This window comes from Argopecten irradians, chromosome 2 (assembly GCF_041381155.1).
Source record: "Argopecten irradians isolate NY chromosome 2, Ai_NY, whole genome shotgun sequence".
In the NCBI taxonomy this organism is placed as follows: Eukaryota; Metazoa; Mollusca; class Bivalvia; order Pectinida; family Pectinidae; genus Argopecten; species Argopecten irradians.
In genome coordinates this window covers 26,051,284-26,071,039 of record NC_091135.1, presented here as the reverse complement: position 1 = coordinate 26,071,039, position 19,756 = coordinate 26,051,284, and the positions used below count along the sequence as shown (strand labels likewise).

At 34.5% G+C, this 19,756-nt stretch overlaps 1 protein-coding gene across 1 annotated transcript; it reads left to right on the top strand.

Moving 5' to 3' along the window:
* On the top strand, positions 1-19,106 carry LOC138314947 (116 kDa U5 small nuclear ribonucleoprotein component-like). Its single transcript, XM_069255602.1, has 27 exons — positions 1-57; positions 1,317-1,455; positions 1,861-1,977; positions 2,148-2,184; positions 2,515-2,593; positions 3,293-3,368; positions 3,648-3,713; positions 3,936-3,971; positions 4,424-4,514; positions 4,715-4,797; positions 5,235-5,401; positions 5,909-6,036; positions 6,318-6,381; positions 6,508-6,598; positions 7,775-7,910; positions 8,033-8,160; positions 9,502-9,695; positions 10,181-10,292; positions 11,906-12,046; positions 13,450-13,543; positions 13,966-14,056; positions 14,546-14,759; positions 15,068-15,155; positions 16,724-16,842; positions 17,177-17,271; positions 17,550-17,811; positions 18,187-19,106. The coding sequence occupies exons 2-27, from the start codon at positions 1,333-1,335 to the stop codon at positions 18,280-18,282; spliced, it is 2,928 nt and encodes a 975-aa protein (XP_069111703.1). The 5' UTR covers positions 1-57; positions 1,317-1,332; the 3' UTR covers positions 18,283-19,106.
* The last annotated feature ends 650 nt before the right edge of the window (positions 19,107-19,756 follow it).

Here is a 19,756-nt window from a genome sequence, read left to right as displayed (position 1 = left end):
AAAACTTTATCTCGACCCCGTTCGACGCAAACCAAACGCTTCCGGTGGACGCATGTGGTAAGTGCTACAAATAAGATATTCAAATAGCTTTATTCCAGTAAATGATGGTTTGTATCAACATATATGCCACGTGGAGTTATTGAAGTGATTCCTAATTTTTACCCAGTTATGTTTATCTGCATCAAATAATCGTTTTAATATGGCATTGAGAGGTCTCCTGTTCGCCGGCTGATTTATCCTCTGACCATTTTACCAAAACAAAAACATAATCAAGCAGATTGAGGTTGATGTCTCTCATGTAGCCGACGAGCGACTTTACAGTCGGATAGGCAAATTCAAATTAGTTATTCAGGATATATATTTATGTTATATGCGTTTTTGCATTAGTTCAAAATTTTGAATTACCTCAATTTTTCCCAAACATACAAAAATGTATGGTTCAATTCAAATGGAAAACCACATATGGAGGATAAATTGTATAAAGAATAGTTTTCCTTTATTGGTTGCAACCTAAAATGCTCAATATGTCGAATAGTGGCTGGATGCTCTATTGACTGAGCTACCTGGTCACTAATGATCGACCTACCAATCCTTAGACGTGCCAATATTAGCAATAGATGTTTACAAAATAAATAATAAAGCATATTCTTATTTTATATTAAAGTCTTTTGTTTAAGGATTTCAACAGTGTTGGTGAGAAAGCACTACATAACTATGTTAAATATGGGTCATGCTAGCAATACATAAAAGAATTACATATCTATGTTTTAGAACGAATTTACGTACTCGGCCTACTATACTTTTCGGCCGGGTACGAATTGGTCCCTATGTGTCGTAGTGGAGCACTGCCTCCAAAAATCACTCGGGCACAGTTTTCTATACCTATTGTAGGTTTCCCTTTATTTTATGCGTATACAACCATTTACATATTATTTTTGTTCAAAAAACAACATACCTACCATTCTTAATATCTATCATATCGCTCACAAGACGTCAAATTCACAATTTATGGACTTCAATGTCGTATAAACTCCCTTCAGAAAGACCTCCATATGTATTATGTAAAAAAATAATGCCTCGATGAGAATTTGATATCTTATGCGGTTCAGTTGTATTGCCTAGTAGGTAAGCAATATCAAACAAGTAAGATAAAATGCAAACAAACGTTTTAATAATGGTTTCCATAACCATTACTTTGCTCCATTAGCAGTAATATGCACCAATTGTAGCTCTATAGACGACACCATTATCAGTCTAAAGTCTTTTGAGCTACAATATTGCAGCTAATCTATGTTTATGTTATTCAAATTTTATAGTGTTCACTAGTAGAAAATGGATCAGGAATTATATGATGAGTTTGGTAACTACGTTGGTCCAGAACTGGACAGTGACGACGATGACAACGAGGACAGTGACGAGGATAGAGATGAACCCTATGGTGATTATGGAGCTGATGTAAGTTGGTTTTAAAGCAAATTTGTAGAAAGAACTTTTCTTTAATTGGAATTGTCTAAGGGTGAGCACTAGACTGTGATGTTATTGAGGATATTAAAAATACAATATCTTGACCTACAAATGTAGCTTTATCTTTTGAATATTGATATTGCATAAGATAATAATTTTATATAACTAGCTAGCTGTGTGAAAGAAAGAGAAATCATAATTTCTAACATTATTGTTTCACTGTCCGAGCAAATAAGGACAAAAAAAGTAACCTTTTTTGCTCCAAATTTTACATAGAAATTCATGATCATCATAACTACTGTCCAACAGTACATAGTCTGATAGACAATAATGGCTAATTTAATTGGTGAACATTAGATACTTTGTACATTTGATGATAATAATTTTGATTAACAGGAGGATGAAGATATGGATGCTGATGATGCTGATGATGTACCAGAAATGCAGGTTGTGCTTCATGAAGATAAAAAGTACTATCCCACAGCAGAAGAAGTGTATGGTCCAGAAGTGGAGGTAGGGAACATATTCCACATATGAAGCAACAGTTTTTGAAGTGACTTAATAAATATAACTAGAGGACACAGATATATAAAATTGTATATTAAAAATTTTGAAATGAAAATAAATACATATTCATAATATGAAGGCCATTAAAAAGAAGTATTATATTTCTTTGTTTTCAGACGATAGTTCAAGAGGAAGATACACAGCCGCTGACAGGTTAGTGCCAATATCATCAATATATTTTTGATGCACCATGCGTTTCATTGTAGAATACTTTACATGTATACTTTTCTTTCATTTTTTAGAATGAATGATTATATATCCTTTATCTATTGTAAATTGATTTTCACTATTAAATTTCTCAGGACTGGCATTGATATTGTTCTGGCTTTGGCACATATTTATTCATACAATATTTATTCCAGTCACAATAGAATTTACTTAAATTGATGAAAAAGTACCAAGTATTATATGTTTAGCAGTCACCAATAGATTGATGTTTCCTGTGACAGAAAATTGATGAATTATTTGTGGTTTACATTGCAGAACCAATCATAGCTCCAGTGAAGAAAAAGAAGTTTTCAATGGTGGAGCAAGATTTACCTGAAACTGTTTATAATATGGAGTAAGTTGCACAGAAAATCTGTTCTTCAGATGCCTCATCTGCTTCTTCTCTATGTTCTACAGATCTTAACATACCTAATTAAATAGGCAGGGAATGGTTAAAAATCTTTTACCAAATTGAAATTTGATGAGAAAGTTTACCCTTCACGGTTCTGCAGAGGACTCTTTCTCATCACTTTGAGGATTCAAATTCATAGCTGTTGACTGATTGTTATCGTTGTTTGTTGTACTTTTTGCAACTTGCTTATATCCTTACATTTGAAAACTGCCCTTTTGGACTTAACAAATACCATATATATTGTCCTACAACTTCTTCATTTACATCTTAATCTGCACATATAAGTGAAGATACAATATGGTGTCCATAATATATGCAAGTTCAAGCTAATTTACCTTCCAGACACTAGACATTTTAATATCATATTCTCTAGGCCACAGTACCATAAAAAGCCACATTTTTTTAAGATCTAATTTCAAAAATGTCACCTCACTTGGCACTCTGTTACAAACATTTATTTCCAAAAGTGTTATGATTACAACAATATTTAGACTTAAAAACAGGAAACACCACATTTCAAAACTATACATATTCCAACATTAAATTACATACAAGAATATGTTTTTTCCTATTGTTTCTTTACATAATTCAGTGATCATTAAATCTTTTACCAGTCATAATTGTCTGTAAATGTTTCTCTAGGTTTTTGGCAGACTTGATGGACACACCAGATCTCATCAGAAACGTCACACTCTGTGGACATTTACACCACGGAAAGGTGAGTCAGGTCATTGCTGATTTTCAAAAATATGACAGCAAGAGAAGAAGTACCATGACACTGTCAATATACCTTCTGTTGTTGAGGTGTTAGGATTAGGTGTTAGCAGTTAGGATTCTGAAAAATAAATGTTACATATTATGGGTATGCTGTCAGATGATTTTAGGGTAATTTCTATAAGATCTCTGTCGTATTAAAGTTAAGATTGTTAGTATTTAGTACATGTATCTCTCTAAGTCTGCCTGCAGTACTTTCAGTAATTTGATTTAATTGTTGCAGACATCCTTCGTTGACTGCTTGGTATCACAGACACACCCAGAAATTGATGTCAAAGACGACAAAGATGTAAGTATTTACAGGAATAAGATTAATACTGACGTTATGATAATAACTCACTGACCATATGACAGCAAAATTTACTTGTCTGTTAATTTGTCAATGATTTGAATTTCTTCTTTTTCTGCGTGATAAATGGACCATGATGCATAACTGTTCCTGGAAACCTGTTACCTAAACATTGAGTCATATTTGATTTCTAGATTTCTATATCTAATTTTGATTTTACAGATCCGATACACAGACACATTGTTCACAGAACAAGAGGTAAGTCTGCCCCAGATTTTCTATACCCACTCAGTCTCATCTGTTTGAATGAGTGCAGCTATATAGTAGTAGTGTTAGATCTCATCACATCATTCTATAATTCATTATAATAAAATAACATGTAGCTATAGATATTCCAGAATACATGTATTTATTTTAAGAGGAGTATTTCTGTTGTACCAACAAATTCGTAATTGTGACCAGGCATTACAATATTGTTAAGTTTTTGTGCTATTGATAGTTGTTTTTTCAAAATGTGGTGTATTTGTTATCCCCATACATAACAGATATTCATTTAGCTATCACTGTTATCAAAAGTTAGTCTTAGTGTGAGAATAATGATGACAGATGTAGATTAGTCCAATAGATTAGCAATGGCAAGATATTAAAGTGAGGACATCAATAGTGTGGAAAAGACATGAACAAAGGGCCAATGTATTTATATATTACAGAGGGGAGTGAGTATCAAGGCCTCTCCTGTCACACTGGTTTTACCAGACTCAAAGAACAAGTCCTTCCTCGTCAATGTTTTTGACACACCAGGTAAAACAAAACTGTATATACCTTCCTTTAAGATTCTATAAGACTTGTAAAACATCTATAGATTTTCGTTTCTTTGGTCTTTGTAGCATGTTTTTTATGACAAAAACTTAAATACCCTCATAGTTTGAAACGCTATTTGTTCATGTGTTACCTGTCTAGATATGCAAATGAATAAATCATATTTGAATTGATTTTATCAGGTCATGTAAACTTCTCAGATGAAGTGACAGCAGCCTTCAGGATCAGTGATGGCGCTGTGGTGTTTGTGGACGCTGCTGAAGGGGTAAATTATACTTTTATTAAATCTAAAAGTAAAAAAAAACCAACAACTTCAGAACAGACAATCTCAACAAACAGGAGGCAGGTGTTTTTGAGATTTATTCCGGTAGAAGTTATAACAGTTCCTCCTGTGATGGGTTTCATCAGAACATGAAAAAAAAATTGTTGGTAGAAATGATGCATTTTCAGAATATGTATTAGGGTTTGTAAAAATTTGGAATGAAACGCTTCGTACTTGTTCTTGGCTAATAATTTGTTGCTCTGTTAACTGAACAATTTATTCATCTGAGCTTGTGTATCAGTGTCGGTTAGCAATAAAAAGTTACAAGACTTTATGTCTATTGGATGTTTCCAGAGTTCCTACATGTGTTTGGAGTGTCAGAATGAGAATGACTGAATTGATAATTCATGATTTATATTTCATTGAATTCTGTGAACCAGGTGATGCTGAACACTGAGCGTCTCATTAAGCACGCTATCCAGGAGAAGCTGCCGGTCACTATCTGTATCAATAAGATTGATCGTCTCATACTGGAGCTTAAACTACCACCTACAGATGCTTACTTCAAATTACGACACATTCTCGAGGAAATCAACGCCCTTATTAGGTAATACAAGTCTTTTGTGCGGCACATATGTATGTACATGCCACTGTTTGGTATCTAAATGATTTAGGAACATTTTATATAACAAGAAAAAATATATCTGAATTCATCAATTGGAACTTAGTTTTTCTTCAGATCATAAAACCGACCTGCAGATTTGAAGCATGTACCATATGCGTTTTTCTCCAGCCTGATTTTATCTGTCTTAAGCATGTGTTAAATAACAAAATTGAACTTATGTCCTTAAAGTTCTATCAACTTATATCCTTAAAATACTTCATTTTTGATATACACTATCAGAATCTTTCATTCAAGACAATTAAACTACAATCATATATTGAGGGTAAAATTCCATTTTGTCTAAAAAGGCTTGTGATGGATCAATTTGATGAACTTGCTGCAGTAATGATGCAAGGTCCTCTATGTACATGAACCTGTACAATTCATTATTGAGTGTGAAAACTACTAAAATGAAAGTGTTAATGTAAGTAATTATTACTGTGATTGCAGTGTTTATGCTGAAGATGAGGAGAACAAGGCAGTGTCACCGTTACTGGGAAATGTTTGTTTTGCGAGTTCCTACTACAGATTCTGTTTTACCCTGGGTTCTTTTGCCAGAATATATGGTGATACTTACGGTAAGTCACTGAAGTGTTAGAGAGTCTGACTTGTGTTACATACTTTTTCTCTCTCTTTCTATGTGAAGTATATTTTCTCTTACCCTATCAAAGATAAAAAAAAAAATAGTATCAACATTAACATCACAGATTGATCCTTAATTTTATGTAATTCTCCATAGGAAACTACAATACCTGTATACTAGTCTATAAGCATTTTCCTACCATATGGAATTTGTTGAATTATAAACTTGTTCTGTTGTGAAAAGTGTCCATATTGAAACATTTTCATTCTTTATCAGGTGGTATCAATGAGAAGGAGTTTGCCCGGCGGTTGTGGGGAGATATGTACTTCAACAGTAAAACGTAAGTATTAACTGACTTCATCAACCTTTATATGTTGTTTTGATTTGGAATCTCTGTTACTTTGATTATGTTTTGATGCCATCCCTAGCCAGCTTTATTAAGTGAGGCTGTTTTTATGCGATACAGGAGAAAGTTCACTAAGAAGCCACCTAACAGTACATGTCAGAGAAGTTTTGTGGAGTTTATACTGGAGCCTCTATACAAACTCTTTTCACAGGTAATGTACAATTTCTTTTTTTTTTATTTAAATGGTTTTATTTTTTTTTATTTTTTTATTTTTTTTGAAATCATTTTCATTTTTACAGACAATACAGACAAAGACAATTAATTTAACATCATAAATACAAAAACAAAAGTATTTCATTTGTATCAATTTTACATGACATTCACATTTATACTTTAACACACACAAACACACACCCTCACACATATACCAAAGAGTTTACTTAAATTATTATATACATTCAAAGGTTTCCATACACCCACATTCGTTCAGACATACATGTCATTTATAAGAGGTTAAGAAAGATAGGTTAGAGAGGAAAAAGTTGTATAGGAGGATAGAGTCGAGATGTGGAAATATGTATTTTTTATCTAATGGTAGAGTACAATTTTTTACTAAGGTATTAAGATTATGTATTGCAAAACAATTTAAAAAATCACAACTGCTGCGCTTAAGCAAGTATTAAGTTATGTTATATCCCTTCCTTTTTCAATTAAATTTTATTACCTCTACTTAATTTATGCATGACCAGCGAATTTAACCCTGCTATTGAAGCTGAGTCTCTTTTCTCTACATTCTTTTACTTCAATATAATGAATTTAAACAAAGCTATGAATGCTATAGGCTGGATTAATGCTTTGCTCTAAATTGTTTGTGAAATTTCTCATTATCATATACAGTAAAACCCCTATAACTCGATCAGCAGGGGACCAGGTAAATAGTTCGAGGAATACAGGGTAATCGACTCATCCGAGGTTGGTCACGACCGACAGTCAAAATGTCTGGCCTTAAACTATGACAAACAATCCACGGCAATGACATTTTAATTACCCTATATTTCAGCATTTTGGATTTCTTTGTGCAAGCGTTTTATTGATAGCGATATCAAGTTTGATACGCCACCTGTATAAACACAAGATCCTGAGCAATTATTCATGTCGGTCGGTGCAGTCAGGTGTGACACAGGTAAAAAATTCTCAAGGGCCAAACACTTGTTCGACGAATACATGGGTAAATACTTTGTGTTTGATGAAACGGAGACATATTTCTGTTCGGGACGGTACAACCAGTTTGACGAAAAGGGGGTATTCGAGGAATCGGGGTTCGAGTTAGAGGGGTTATACTGTTTGTTAAAAATGAAAATTTTATTATTGTTCATCGCTTCTGTAGGTTGTTGGGGACGTTGATGAATGCTTGCCCAGAATGTGTGATGAACTTGGAATCTCACTGACAAAGGAAGAAAAGAAAATGAACATCCGTCCCTTGTTACGTATCGTGTGTCGAAGGTTCTTTGGAGATTTTACAGGTAAAGGTTATGATTTGATGACCGAGGCCAAAAGTCATGCTTAAATTCTTTATTGTGATGTGATTTTTGTGTCATCATATTCTAAATATATGTCTTGTTGATATGTTTTCTTTCTGTGCCAGGTTTTGTTGACATGTGCGTGGAACACTTACCTAGTCCTGCTGAAAATGCAAAGAACAAAATAGAACATGTCTACACAGGATCTAGTGACTCGGATCTGGCTGAGGTCATGTGTACATGTGATCCTGATGTAAGTTGAAAAGAAAAAAGGTTAAGCACAAAATACCATCAAGTGATACATTTTGTCTTCATCTGACTTTCATAATTTCTTTCATCAAATAATCACTTTTCTTCAGTTTTACATATGAACTTTGTATGCAAATAACTTGTCGTCCGCCGTGCCTAAACTTTTCATTCAAACAACTTCTTCTCAATAACCGAAAGGCCTTAGGTACTGATATTTGGCCTGTAGCATCCAGGGATGAAGGGCTACCAAGTATGTTCAAATGAATGACCTTGACCTTCATTCAATGTCACAGGGGTCAAAAAGGCTTAAATCTTTAAACGACATCATCTCGAGCACCAAAAGGCCCAGGATACTCATATTGGGCCTGCGGCATGCTGGGATGAAGGGCTATCAAGTTTGTTAGGTCATCTGATCCAAGAGGTCAGGATGACCTATTGTCATCATGCACCGTCTCGTCGTGTGCCGTCCGCTGTGCGTCAACTTTTCATTCAAACAACTTCTTTTCAATAACCGAAAGGCCCAGGGTACTGATATTTGGCCTGAAGCATGCTGGGATGAAGAGCTATCAAGTTGGTTCAAATGAATGACTTTGACCTTCATTTAAGGTCATGGGTCAAATAGGCTAAAATCCTTAAAAGTACTTCTTGTGAATAACTAAGAGGCCTAGAGACCTGATATTGGGCCCTTGACATGCTTGGATGAAGGGCTATCAAGTTTGTTCAAATGAATGACCTTGAACTTTAAGGTCACAGGGGTCAAATATGATAAAATCTTTAAAAGATTTTTTAAGAATCAAAGGCCCAAGATATTCATATTGGGCCTGCAGCATGCTTTGATGAAGGGCTACCAAGTTTGTTCAAATGAATGACCTTGATTTTCATTCAAGGTCACAGTGGTCAAATAGGTTTAAATCTTTAAAGAACTTTTTGAGAATAATTAGGAGGCCTAGTGACCCGATATTGAGCTTGTGAAATGCTTTGACTGAAAGCTACCAAGTTCATTCAAATGAATGACCTTGACCTTCATCGAAGGTCACCGGGGTCAAATAGGCTAAAATCTGTGAAATAACTCTTTGTGAATATTTAAGAGCCCTAGAGACCTGATATTGGGCTTGTGACATGCTAGAATGAAGGGCTACCATATTTGTTTCTAAAAAAATGACCTTGAACTTCACTCACAGGGGTCAAATAGGCTAAAATCTTCAACCGACTACGCTGTATTGTGCCAATAGTCAGATGACTGTTAAGGCCCATGGGCCTCTTGTTCAATTAAGAAAATAGAGATAACCCTTGTGCTTTACTCTTTACTGCTGTGATGATTATTTGCCCTTTTGATTGTTTTCAGGGCCCCCTCATGGTACATACTACCAAGCTATTTCCTACGCAGGATGCTACAAGTTTCCATGTATATGGCCGTGTTATCAGTGGAACGCTGTATGCTAATCAGGAAGTTAAGATCCTTGGTGAAAATTATTCACTCCAGGACGAGGAAGACTCTCGGTTTGGCCAGGTCGGTCGACTGTGGATCTCTGAAGCTAGGTAGGATTGGTTCCATACTATGACCAATGCCTCCTTTTTGTCCACCCGTGAAATGGAGGGGACATCAAATCAAGTGTTACAGAAGTCCACCCTGTCCTGTCCTGTACCACTTTCAGTGGACATGGGTTCCCTTACAGTTACAACTAGTTAATTCATGTTCTTATCTAATGATTCAAGGAATACTGAAATTAAATTATAGGGAAAAATTCAAAAAATACAGTTGTCCTCAATTTTGTCATCAAAATAAACTCATAATTAGCTAAAGTTATGACATGCAATCGTATTTCTCAGGAATCAAAGCCATAATTTATTGATGCAATAAGAGTTGATGTTTTAACTTGTAAACACTATACAAAATTATTATTGCCCTTCTTAGTGTTCCTATGTGTCTAAACTGTACAAAAATATCTGATAGCTGATAGGGATAAAGAATTTTGAGAAATGTTATAATCAGATTGTGGTAATAATGAGATATATTGTTGTAGGTACAAAGTGGAGGTAAACCGTGTACCGGCGGGGAACTGGGTACTGATAGAAGGTATAGATCAGCCTATAGTGAAGACCGCCACTATAACGGACGTGTCGGGCAATGACGAGGTGAGATATCATTGTTACTGTAACTTATACTAGATATAGACAACCTATAGTGAAGACTGCGACTATAACGGACGTGTCGGGCAATGACGAGGTGAGATATTATTGTTACTGTAACTTATACTAGATATAGACAACCTATAGTGAAGACTGCCACTATAACGGAAGTGTCGGGCAATGACAAGGTGAGATATCATTGTTACTGTAACTTATACTAGATATAGACAACCTATAGTGAAGACTGCGACTATAACGGACGTGTCGGGCAATGACGAGGTGAGATATCATTGTTACTGTAACTTATACTAGATATAGACAACCTATAGTGAAGACTGCCACTATAATGGATGTGTCGGGCAATGACGAGATAAGATATCATTGTTACTGTAACTTATTCTAGATATAGACAACCTATAGTGAAGACAGCGATTATAACGGACGTGTCGGGCAATGACGAGGTGAGATATCATTGTTACTGCAACTTATACTAGATATAGACAACCTATTGTGAAGACCGCCACTATAATGGATGTGTCGGGCAATGACGAGATAAGATATCATTGTTACTGTAACTTATTCTAGATATAGACAACCTATAGTGAAGACAGCGACTATAACGGACGTGTCGGGCAATGACGAGCCGAGATGTCATTTTTACTGTAACTTATTATTTTAATTATTTTGCACAATCAACATTCCACACAAGCCTTAGAATACACTTTCGTTTATAGTGACTCCTAAACAAACACACTTCCGGTCATAATCAGCCACGCTGATCGAGCCATATTGAGTGTGATTGTATAAACATGCATCGTATCTATGTACAGGTAAGTCACAATTGTGAAGTGACACTAATTAGGAAGCCAGACCTATGAGGATTATTAAACAATTCATAATTAGCAATCATTGTTGTAGTATGTTCCCATTGGCCTGCATATACCGATCGCGATATGTGCAGGTAAACCAAACATATATTACAACACACCACATGTGAATTTCAATTGTTTGTATACACGGTATATTTACATAATTTATTTTTCTTAATTTGAGATCTTGACTGAAATCAAATTTCGAGATAGTGACTAATATTTTCGATTAATATCCGTTCTAGGGACCAGGAATTGACTTTGACTCAACTGGAGTTTCTAGTTATTGAAATACGAGTCATCCGATCTTAAAATACATACAAAGAAGGAAGAGAACGGGACTTCAAAATTAATTCGACTCAACCCGAATTTCGAGTCAAGCGATTTTGAGATAACAAGTTTCGACTGTACTATAAACCAAGTTATTTTTGTGTGCGATTCAATTTTAATAGTAAGGTGTGTAGATTAGTGAACTGCTACCTATTATTTATCAACTTTGTGTAGTGTGTATATACTGTAGTTTTTTGTGTGATTTTTTAATCACCAGCAAAACATGTGAAAATTGTGTATTGTACAGAACCATGTACTTGTCACAATTTGAACCCTTTTACATTCCGCTGCCCACACTATTCTGGATGAATGTATGTTTAGGATTATTTATTATTCAAGAAGCTTCAAGTACAGCTTGTCAGTAATGTAGTTTTTGAGATATTAATCTATGGCTTGCTTCATGCTTTATTATATTTAAAGGTACACATTTTCCGACCTTTGAAGTTCAACACAAACTCTGTGATGAAGATAGCTGTAGAACCAGTAAATCCATCAGAACTACCCAAAATGTTGGACGGATTAAGGAAGGTCAACAAGAGTTACCCCCTCCTGAATACCAAGGTATGACATAAATATTAGGTATAGACAAGAAGCTAATGTCTTATAATAACACTGCTGTCAGATGTTGACTGGTGAACCCTCCAGACGACTGAATTTTGTTGTAATGATTAATTTTAGAACATTTTGATGCAATTTGAAGAAATATGCTGCTAAAATTAATTCATACATCTGAAGTAAAGGATCAAATAATTGTGTGGAGGAAAATCTTGTTTTGATAAAATGGGATTTTCTTTTTGCCTTTTTATTAGGTCACCTGAGGCGAAGTCTCAAGTGACCTATTGTCCTTTTGTCCTTCCTCATCCGTGGTATGTCTGTAAACAATTTACTTTTTCAGCTTCTTCTCCAAAACTGCTGAAGCAATTTCAATGAAATGTTGTGCAAACCCTCTAAGGCTAAGGCCAACCAAAATTGTGAATTATATGGTTCCCACCCCCCACCCCTCCTTCCCATTGGGAGAGGTCAAAAGGGGTTGAATAGGCTAAAATTTCAAAAGTCTTTTTCTCTAGTCATAGATGTGGTAGAATCAAATACTCTTCATAGATAGAAAGGTCTAAAGGTCCTTTACAAAAATTGTGAATCATATGACCCTGGGGTCTCACGCTTCCCCCTGGGTAGGAGGTCAAGTTTACAATAGTTTATACAGAAAACTTACTTATGAGCATTTTTTTCTCAACTTTCATAGGAAATTATTCAAACTTGGTTAGTATTATTAGCCTGAGATAGCATTTAAACATCATTTCCATATTTTTCCTTGCTGATTCCTGGGGGGAGGGGCGGGTCAAATAGGCTGAAAGTTACAAAATCATCTTCTAAAATTCTGGAAATAGTAGAATCAAATACTCTTTATAGATGCAAATGTCTAAGGGTGTTTTATAAAAATTGTGAATATTATGAATTTATGATCCTGGGGTCTCACGTTTCCCCTTGGAGAGGTGGTCAAATTTACTTTAATTATAGGAAAAACACATTTATGAACATTATTTGCTCAATTTTCATAGGAAATATTTCAAACTTGATAAGAATTATAAGCCTCAATACAGCATTTTAACATCCGTATCGGTCCTCACTGACCCCATGGGGGATCAGAGTGGTAGGACCAAACAGGGTCAATTTGACTAAAATTTCAAAAAAATCTTCTGAGTTCACAGGTTTGATGGAAGCAAATACTCTTCATAGATTAAAAAGTCAAATATAAAATCACTGCTCAGTATATTTTTTATATGTCTTTAATTTGTTTCATTATATATTCAGATTCAGGTGATCGTTAAGGCCAATGAGCCTCTTGTTGTAGTCTCCCAATCTCTTTAATATGAAAAAATGCTCTTGTAATTAATGATAGTTTCTCATTAATTACAATTCACAAATTAACATTTAGAAAATGACTTTGACTTTTTGTATGACAGGTGGAAGAGTCAGGAGAACATATAGTTTTAGGTACAGGAGAACTCTACTTAGACTGTGTGATGCACGACCTGAGGAAAATGTACTCTGAGATCGGTAAATACCTTGAATAATGTATTCAGAGATCAGTAAACACCTTACATATCATAAAACCTGTAAAATCAATAATATATGATATAGTTATTTTGGGCAGGGTTTGAATTTATCAATTTCTATTTCTATGTGAAAATACAACTGTTGTTTTAGCAATTGGTATACACTGTACATGTTTTCATTTTCAAATGCTCCGAATATGTTCTAAAACATTAATGCAGAGAGGTTTCTCTACAATAATACAACAATGGCTTGTAAACTAAATAATGTAGTTAGCAATACTTGCTGTTTAATAATAATAAACAGAATCTAATTTGTACAGTTTCAGAATGGCAAGGAAAATCAGTCAGAATGTTTGTATTGTAATATCTTTTATTTTGATGTTGCTGCTTCTCCATCTTAAGGTCTCTATTATATAATTCCAGACATCAAAGTGGCAGACCCTGTCGTATCGTTTTGTGAGACGGTAGTGGAAACGTCATCACTAAAATGTTTTGCTGAGACGCCTAACAAAAGGTAAAGTCAACCTTTAATAATAATAATTAGTGTATGTAAGGGGACTCAAGTCTATATCTGTCTGTTTGCCCTCCTCATGTTTTATTTAAACATCATGTTTAATCTAATTATTTTGCTGGTCCAAACTGTTTTAACCATATATTACACTAAACATTACAGCTAATGTAACTCAGACATCTAGACAACTACAAGTTTGCAGTACTATTGTCTTTAAAATATTGATGTTTTACTAATTATTCTGGACTAGTTTGGACTTGTGCATGTAATTTAAATTGTCTTGAAGTACAATTTAACCTCTCTATAAAAGGCACCAAAATATCCTTTGTAGACAGATGTCCTGTATATAGAGGTCAATAATGGGCCTGATGGGTCTGTATGGGCTCTGTTCTTTACTGACAAGTGTCCTTTATATAGAGGTATCCTTTATATCAGGTTTAACTGTATCATAATTAATACAATAGACATATAGATTTGTCTTTCTCTTTACAGAAACAAGCTGACAATGATTGCTGAACCTTTAGAGAAAGGACTGGCAGAGGACATAGAAAACGAGGTAGTACAGATCACATGGCCAAGGAAAAGGCTTGGCGAGTTCTTCCAGACAAAATATGACTGGGATTTACTGGCAGCTCGTTCTATATGGGCCTTTGGACCTGATGCTACCGGTCCAAATATTCTGGTGGATGACACATTACCATCTGAGGTAGGGCTCCACACATAATAAATTTGATAAATCTACGTACATATGTACAATGTATTGGAATTAATTTTAAATGATGTTCAGGGAATATAAGTGGTGCAATTTTTTTCCTTTTTTTTTGAAGTAAGATTTTACACATTGGCAAAAAACCTCCTTGTTATGTCTGTAAGTCTAATTATTAGATTGATAATGATCATCACAAATTATTTATTTTGTGTTTGATTTTAAAGCAAATTCAGCTGTTCTCTTTTCTTCTGTATTTTATCCAACTTAATAACTTTTTGTACATAGTAAGAATCTTTGTTTGACAGGTAGAAAAGAGTCTACTTGGTGCTGTGAAGGACAGTATCGTACAGGGATTCCAATGGGCTACACGGGAGGGACCTCTGTGTGACGAACGTAAGTACTGACACCGGATGTTAATAGACTGGAATAAGACTAGTGAATGGTTAGGCCAAAAACAAAAAAAAATCAATTATTAGTTTTTCAGGCCATTTTTTTTCCAATCTAATGAGGCAGGCAGGTGTTGTTTTTTTTTATTTTTTATTCTTTACCAAAACGGCAAGGCAGGTACATTTTTTTTTTTTTTTTTTTTTTTACAGATGGCATATTTAAATATAGATCTATTTGTATGTTATATAATATGTTAGTAATAAAATTGACCCACATAGTCATTTTGTTTCTTTTTAAAAGCACATCCATCTACTATCTACAGTGGACACTACATGTATATACGGTATATATTCCTTCATGAAGTAGAAGCAAAGAAAAAAAAAAATGAAAAACACCTTAAAAATCTTTTGAATATTGCAGTTTTGTTATTGCTTCATTAACTGAAAATACCAATATAAAACTGTTATAGACATAATTAAATGATATTTGAACAAGGATGGTCTTCTACACTCTTTCCGCACTTATTTAAATTTCCACTCGCTACAGGACCGGAAGTACATATGGGCTTCATGTATCTCACTGCAGAGATCGTTTAAACTATGTTTTATGACTGTCTGTTACTTAAAACATTGGTAATATGCCCAATATTACCTGTAATTTACACATATAAACTTGATTGACACTTTTTTCAATGAAAACACAGCAAAATTGTTTGACTGAATCCCGAGAAATACACCTGTTGACCAACATTACTGAAACAGTGTGTAACACGTGTGCAAATAGCAGTCATTCTGAAGATCGTTTTCCTCTGTCTGTGGACATTTCTTGCACATACATAATATTTAAATCACATTTTTAAGTTAATGTTTGATATTTTATTATTTTTGACAATTTTATCATTACATGTATTTTCTTGATAACAACCCTGCAGAAAATTTGTAGCAAAATCAGTTGTATTGTGTTACGATGGTAAACAATCAGGCTTCAGTCTGCCCGTTTTCTGTGAATTAAACCATTTTACGATTCAACATGCATCTGGTATGTGATTATTTTAATTTTTGTTATATTTTGGATGCATATTATATATTTTAAACACTTTTACCGAGAATATTACGATGTATAACTTAGCTAAACCGGCAGCTAAAACGAAAGTAAAATTTACGATTTTCCCGACCTGCAAAATCTGGAATTATAATGTGTCGGTCAGGTATTTATTTTTATTGATTTTGGCGATAAAAATAGGTGGTGCGGGGCCTGAGAAACTAATAATTAATTTTTTTTGGCCATAGAGTATATTAGGACAGTCATCAAACTAGTATTCTCTAGCATGCTACAGTCAAGTAACAAATATGAAGTTATGGTGCATTTAATTGTGTCATCATCAATATTTTATGATTGTCAATTGACGACATTTAGATATGGTCAGTGTAACCTAGTTGTTCCTGCAGCTTTTCTCTAACCAGCGAGAAAGAACAATAATATCTAATGCCTAAGTGAAGGAGTACCTGTAAAGTTGGTGAAAATTGCGGTTATCTAATAACATATTAGTAATGAGATCTTATTTCCCTTTGTAGCCATCAGGAATGTGAAGTTTAAGATCCTTGATGCTGTGATAGCACAGGAGCCAATACACAGGGGAGGTGGCCAGATCATTCCAACAGCCAGAAGAGTAGCTTACTCAGCATTCTTAATGGTAAGAGGGAGGAAAATCAAAGAGCTGTCTTTATATACATAAATTTACTACTTGTTAGTCAACATACAGATATCAAGAAACACAAGCCAATTTGATTTTCAACACCACAATATTCTTTATTAAGCAACAAGCTGTGTGTGTATTGTTGTTTGTATGTGTCATTTGGAACTCATCAAAATATGTTTTGTTCATCTTAGATAGTCATGAGCTTTCATTGGCATTTGATATCCAGAACAGTTAGTAAGTAATACTGTAGCGATTATTAGTGATGTCAGGCTCCGAAATTAATCATTTGGTAACTGGATTGGATCTATATGATTAATGTTAATTTCAGGCTACGCCAAGAATGATGGAGCCGTACAATTTTGTCGAGGTGATGGCGCCTGCTGATTGTGTGTCAGCTGTGTATACTGTCCTGGCTCGAAGGAGGTAAGCTAAGTCTTAGTTTTTTGTGCAAATAACAAATCTGATCTTGTACCTTGTTCATTTGGCCTTTTGACACTTAAATTGACTTTTTTTGTCATCTTCAGGTTTGACCAAGCAATACAGTATACAAGTCTGAACTTAAAGGACATACTTGATCATAAAAAATGTACACGATTACTTGCCGGTAATTAGACTATGTCTGTGTTCTTCATAAGAATCATTCTCCCAAGAATTTACTGTCTAAGAATCTTTCTAAATTAAAGTATACCTTTATTTCTCAGAGGTCACGTTACCCAGGATGCACCAGTACCAGGTTCACCACTCTACACAATCAAGGCCTTTATCCCAGCTATTGATTCTTTCGGATTTGAGACCGACCTTCGGACACATACTCAAGGTCAAGCTTTTTGTTTGTCGGTCTTTCATCATTGGCAGATAGTACCTGGAGATCCCCTCGACAAAAGTATCACCATCCGACCCTTGGAGCCACAGCCAGCCACACATCTGGCCAGAGAATTCATGATCAAGTCTCGGAGAAGAAAGGTAGGCATAATAACATAGATATAATGATGGATAAATTATTTTAAACATTCACTGTTTTATCTTGAAAAAATATTGGATGTGAAATTCTTCTTCTAATTTTATGCCTATATCAAACATCAATGTCAGAATGTTAGTCAGGAGCTTGGGCAAGTGTCGGGCAATTCATAAACTTACTTACTGATTCTCTATAGTGCTAATATTGTTGATTAAAAACTTTGATTTGATATGAAATTATTAGATTTGCATTAATCTACCGCGTTTTTACCTATTCATGCTGTGGAATGGTATATTTTACTATAACTGAATCTCCAGGATTGTTCCAGCATCATCTGAGAGTTTTAAACTAAAATGTAACTAACTTTACTCTAATTACAGGGTCTAAGTGAAGATGTCAGTATCAACAAGTTCTTTGACGATCCTATGTTGTTGGAGTTGGCCAAACAGGACGTCATGCTCAACTACCCAATGTGATGACAAGTAACACTTGTAGGACATGTGGACACTTGTTAACATCACCTGGTTATCAGACCAGAGAATTGACACACTCTCCTGTAGATGGAATATAAAGACCAAGTCTGTGTGAAATCGACCAAGTCTGTGTGAAATCAAGAAGCAGTCAAGTATTTAGATATCTTTGCCATAATTAGGCAATAATGCTGGATTCTGAATCAAGGCTTGTCTTAATTCTTTATAGGATCTGGAACATTGCAAATGTGTAGACAGGCAGGAATTGTTGGTCTCGTGGCTTTATTGGAGGAAAGATAATACACCAGAAATATTATTTAAGATAATGTCTATTGTGCTGCCTGTGTATAGCAAATGCAGGCATGTCATGGATCCTGCATATCTAAATGCTATGAGTTAATGTCCAATACTGGAACAGTAGTAGTGGCATTATTGAAATGACTGGCATATTCATTTATGAAATGGTAATTCCATCTGTGCATTTAACTGGTACCTGCTCTTACAGTAGGTATAGTTTGTGTTTGGAATTACATCTTGTTCTCTGGAAAAAAAGACGTTATGCTGACAACTTTAAGAAATCAATGTCTGTTTGCAAAACACACAGGATGGAGTTTTATCAACAAATAGATATTAAAACTGATCATTCAATGGGCCATATAGCAAAAAATGTTGTTTGTGGGAATAAGTGTTAATAACAGCAACAATTTTGGGAATAATACCAAAGTCTATGGATGTGTGAAAATCAAATGGGAACAACTTTATTGTAATAAACATTGTATATATCATGTTATCATTTCATATTTCTGTAAATAAATGGAATCCACGTAGAATTTTTAAAAATTTTATTTCTTGACGTCAATTTTCTGTAATGCTGCTTGGAAGTCTCCAGAGAAAAAGTTTTGTCTTCATATTAATCTTTGACATGAATTCAAACTAAAACTCTTTGATTTTCTATTAATGTCATAAAATTAGAGCACACCAATTTTGGCACCTAGAAATTCAAGTGTGATGTATGAATCCTAATTGTAAACATATAAATTTATTTAATTACCAAGGATATGTACTCCTAGAGCTGCTGCCAATGTACCAGTGACTTATGATCTCAACATATCCATACTACATATTAACATATTGTACAAGTATAAAACATGCATCGTTTTTGCTAGCACTTCAAATGAAAGCATGGATCATTCCACTGCCTCAACAAACCATACATCATTTCCACTATCTCTACAAAGCATGCATCATTTTCACTATGTCTACAAAGCATGCATCACTTCCGAACTCTATACAGAGTGTGTATCATTTGTTTACAAATTGAAGCATGCAACATCTCCCCTTATACATGTAGTTTCAATGGTAATTTGGTCATTATAAACTACATGTATATGTAAAATTGCTGAAGCTTTTTGATAATTTTTTAACACTTGATCAGCATATGGATGTCTTTAATTTGACGCGTCAATAATGGTTACCATGG

Excerpts from the sequence above, each read along its gene's own strand:
- LOC138314947 (XM_069255602.1), top strand. The coding sequence starts at position 1,333 with ATGGATCAGGAATTATATGATGAGTTTGGTAACTACGTTGGTCCAGAA. Across the intron at positions 8,161-9,501 it reads TGTGTACATGTGATCCTGAT|GGCCCCCTCATGGTACATAC; the intron begins GTAAGTTGAAAA and ends GATTGTTTTCAG. Across the intron at positions 12,047-13,449 it reads ACCCCCTCCTGAATACCAAG|GTGGAAGAGTCAGGAGAACA; the intron begins GTATGACATAAA and ends TTTGTATGACAG.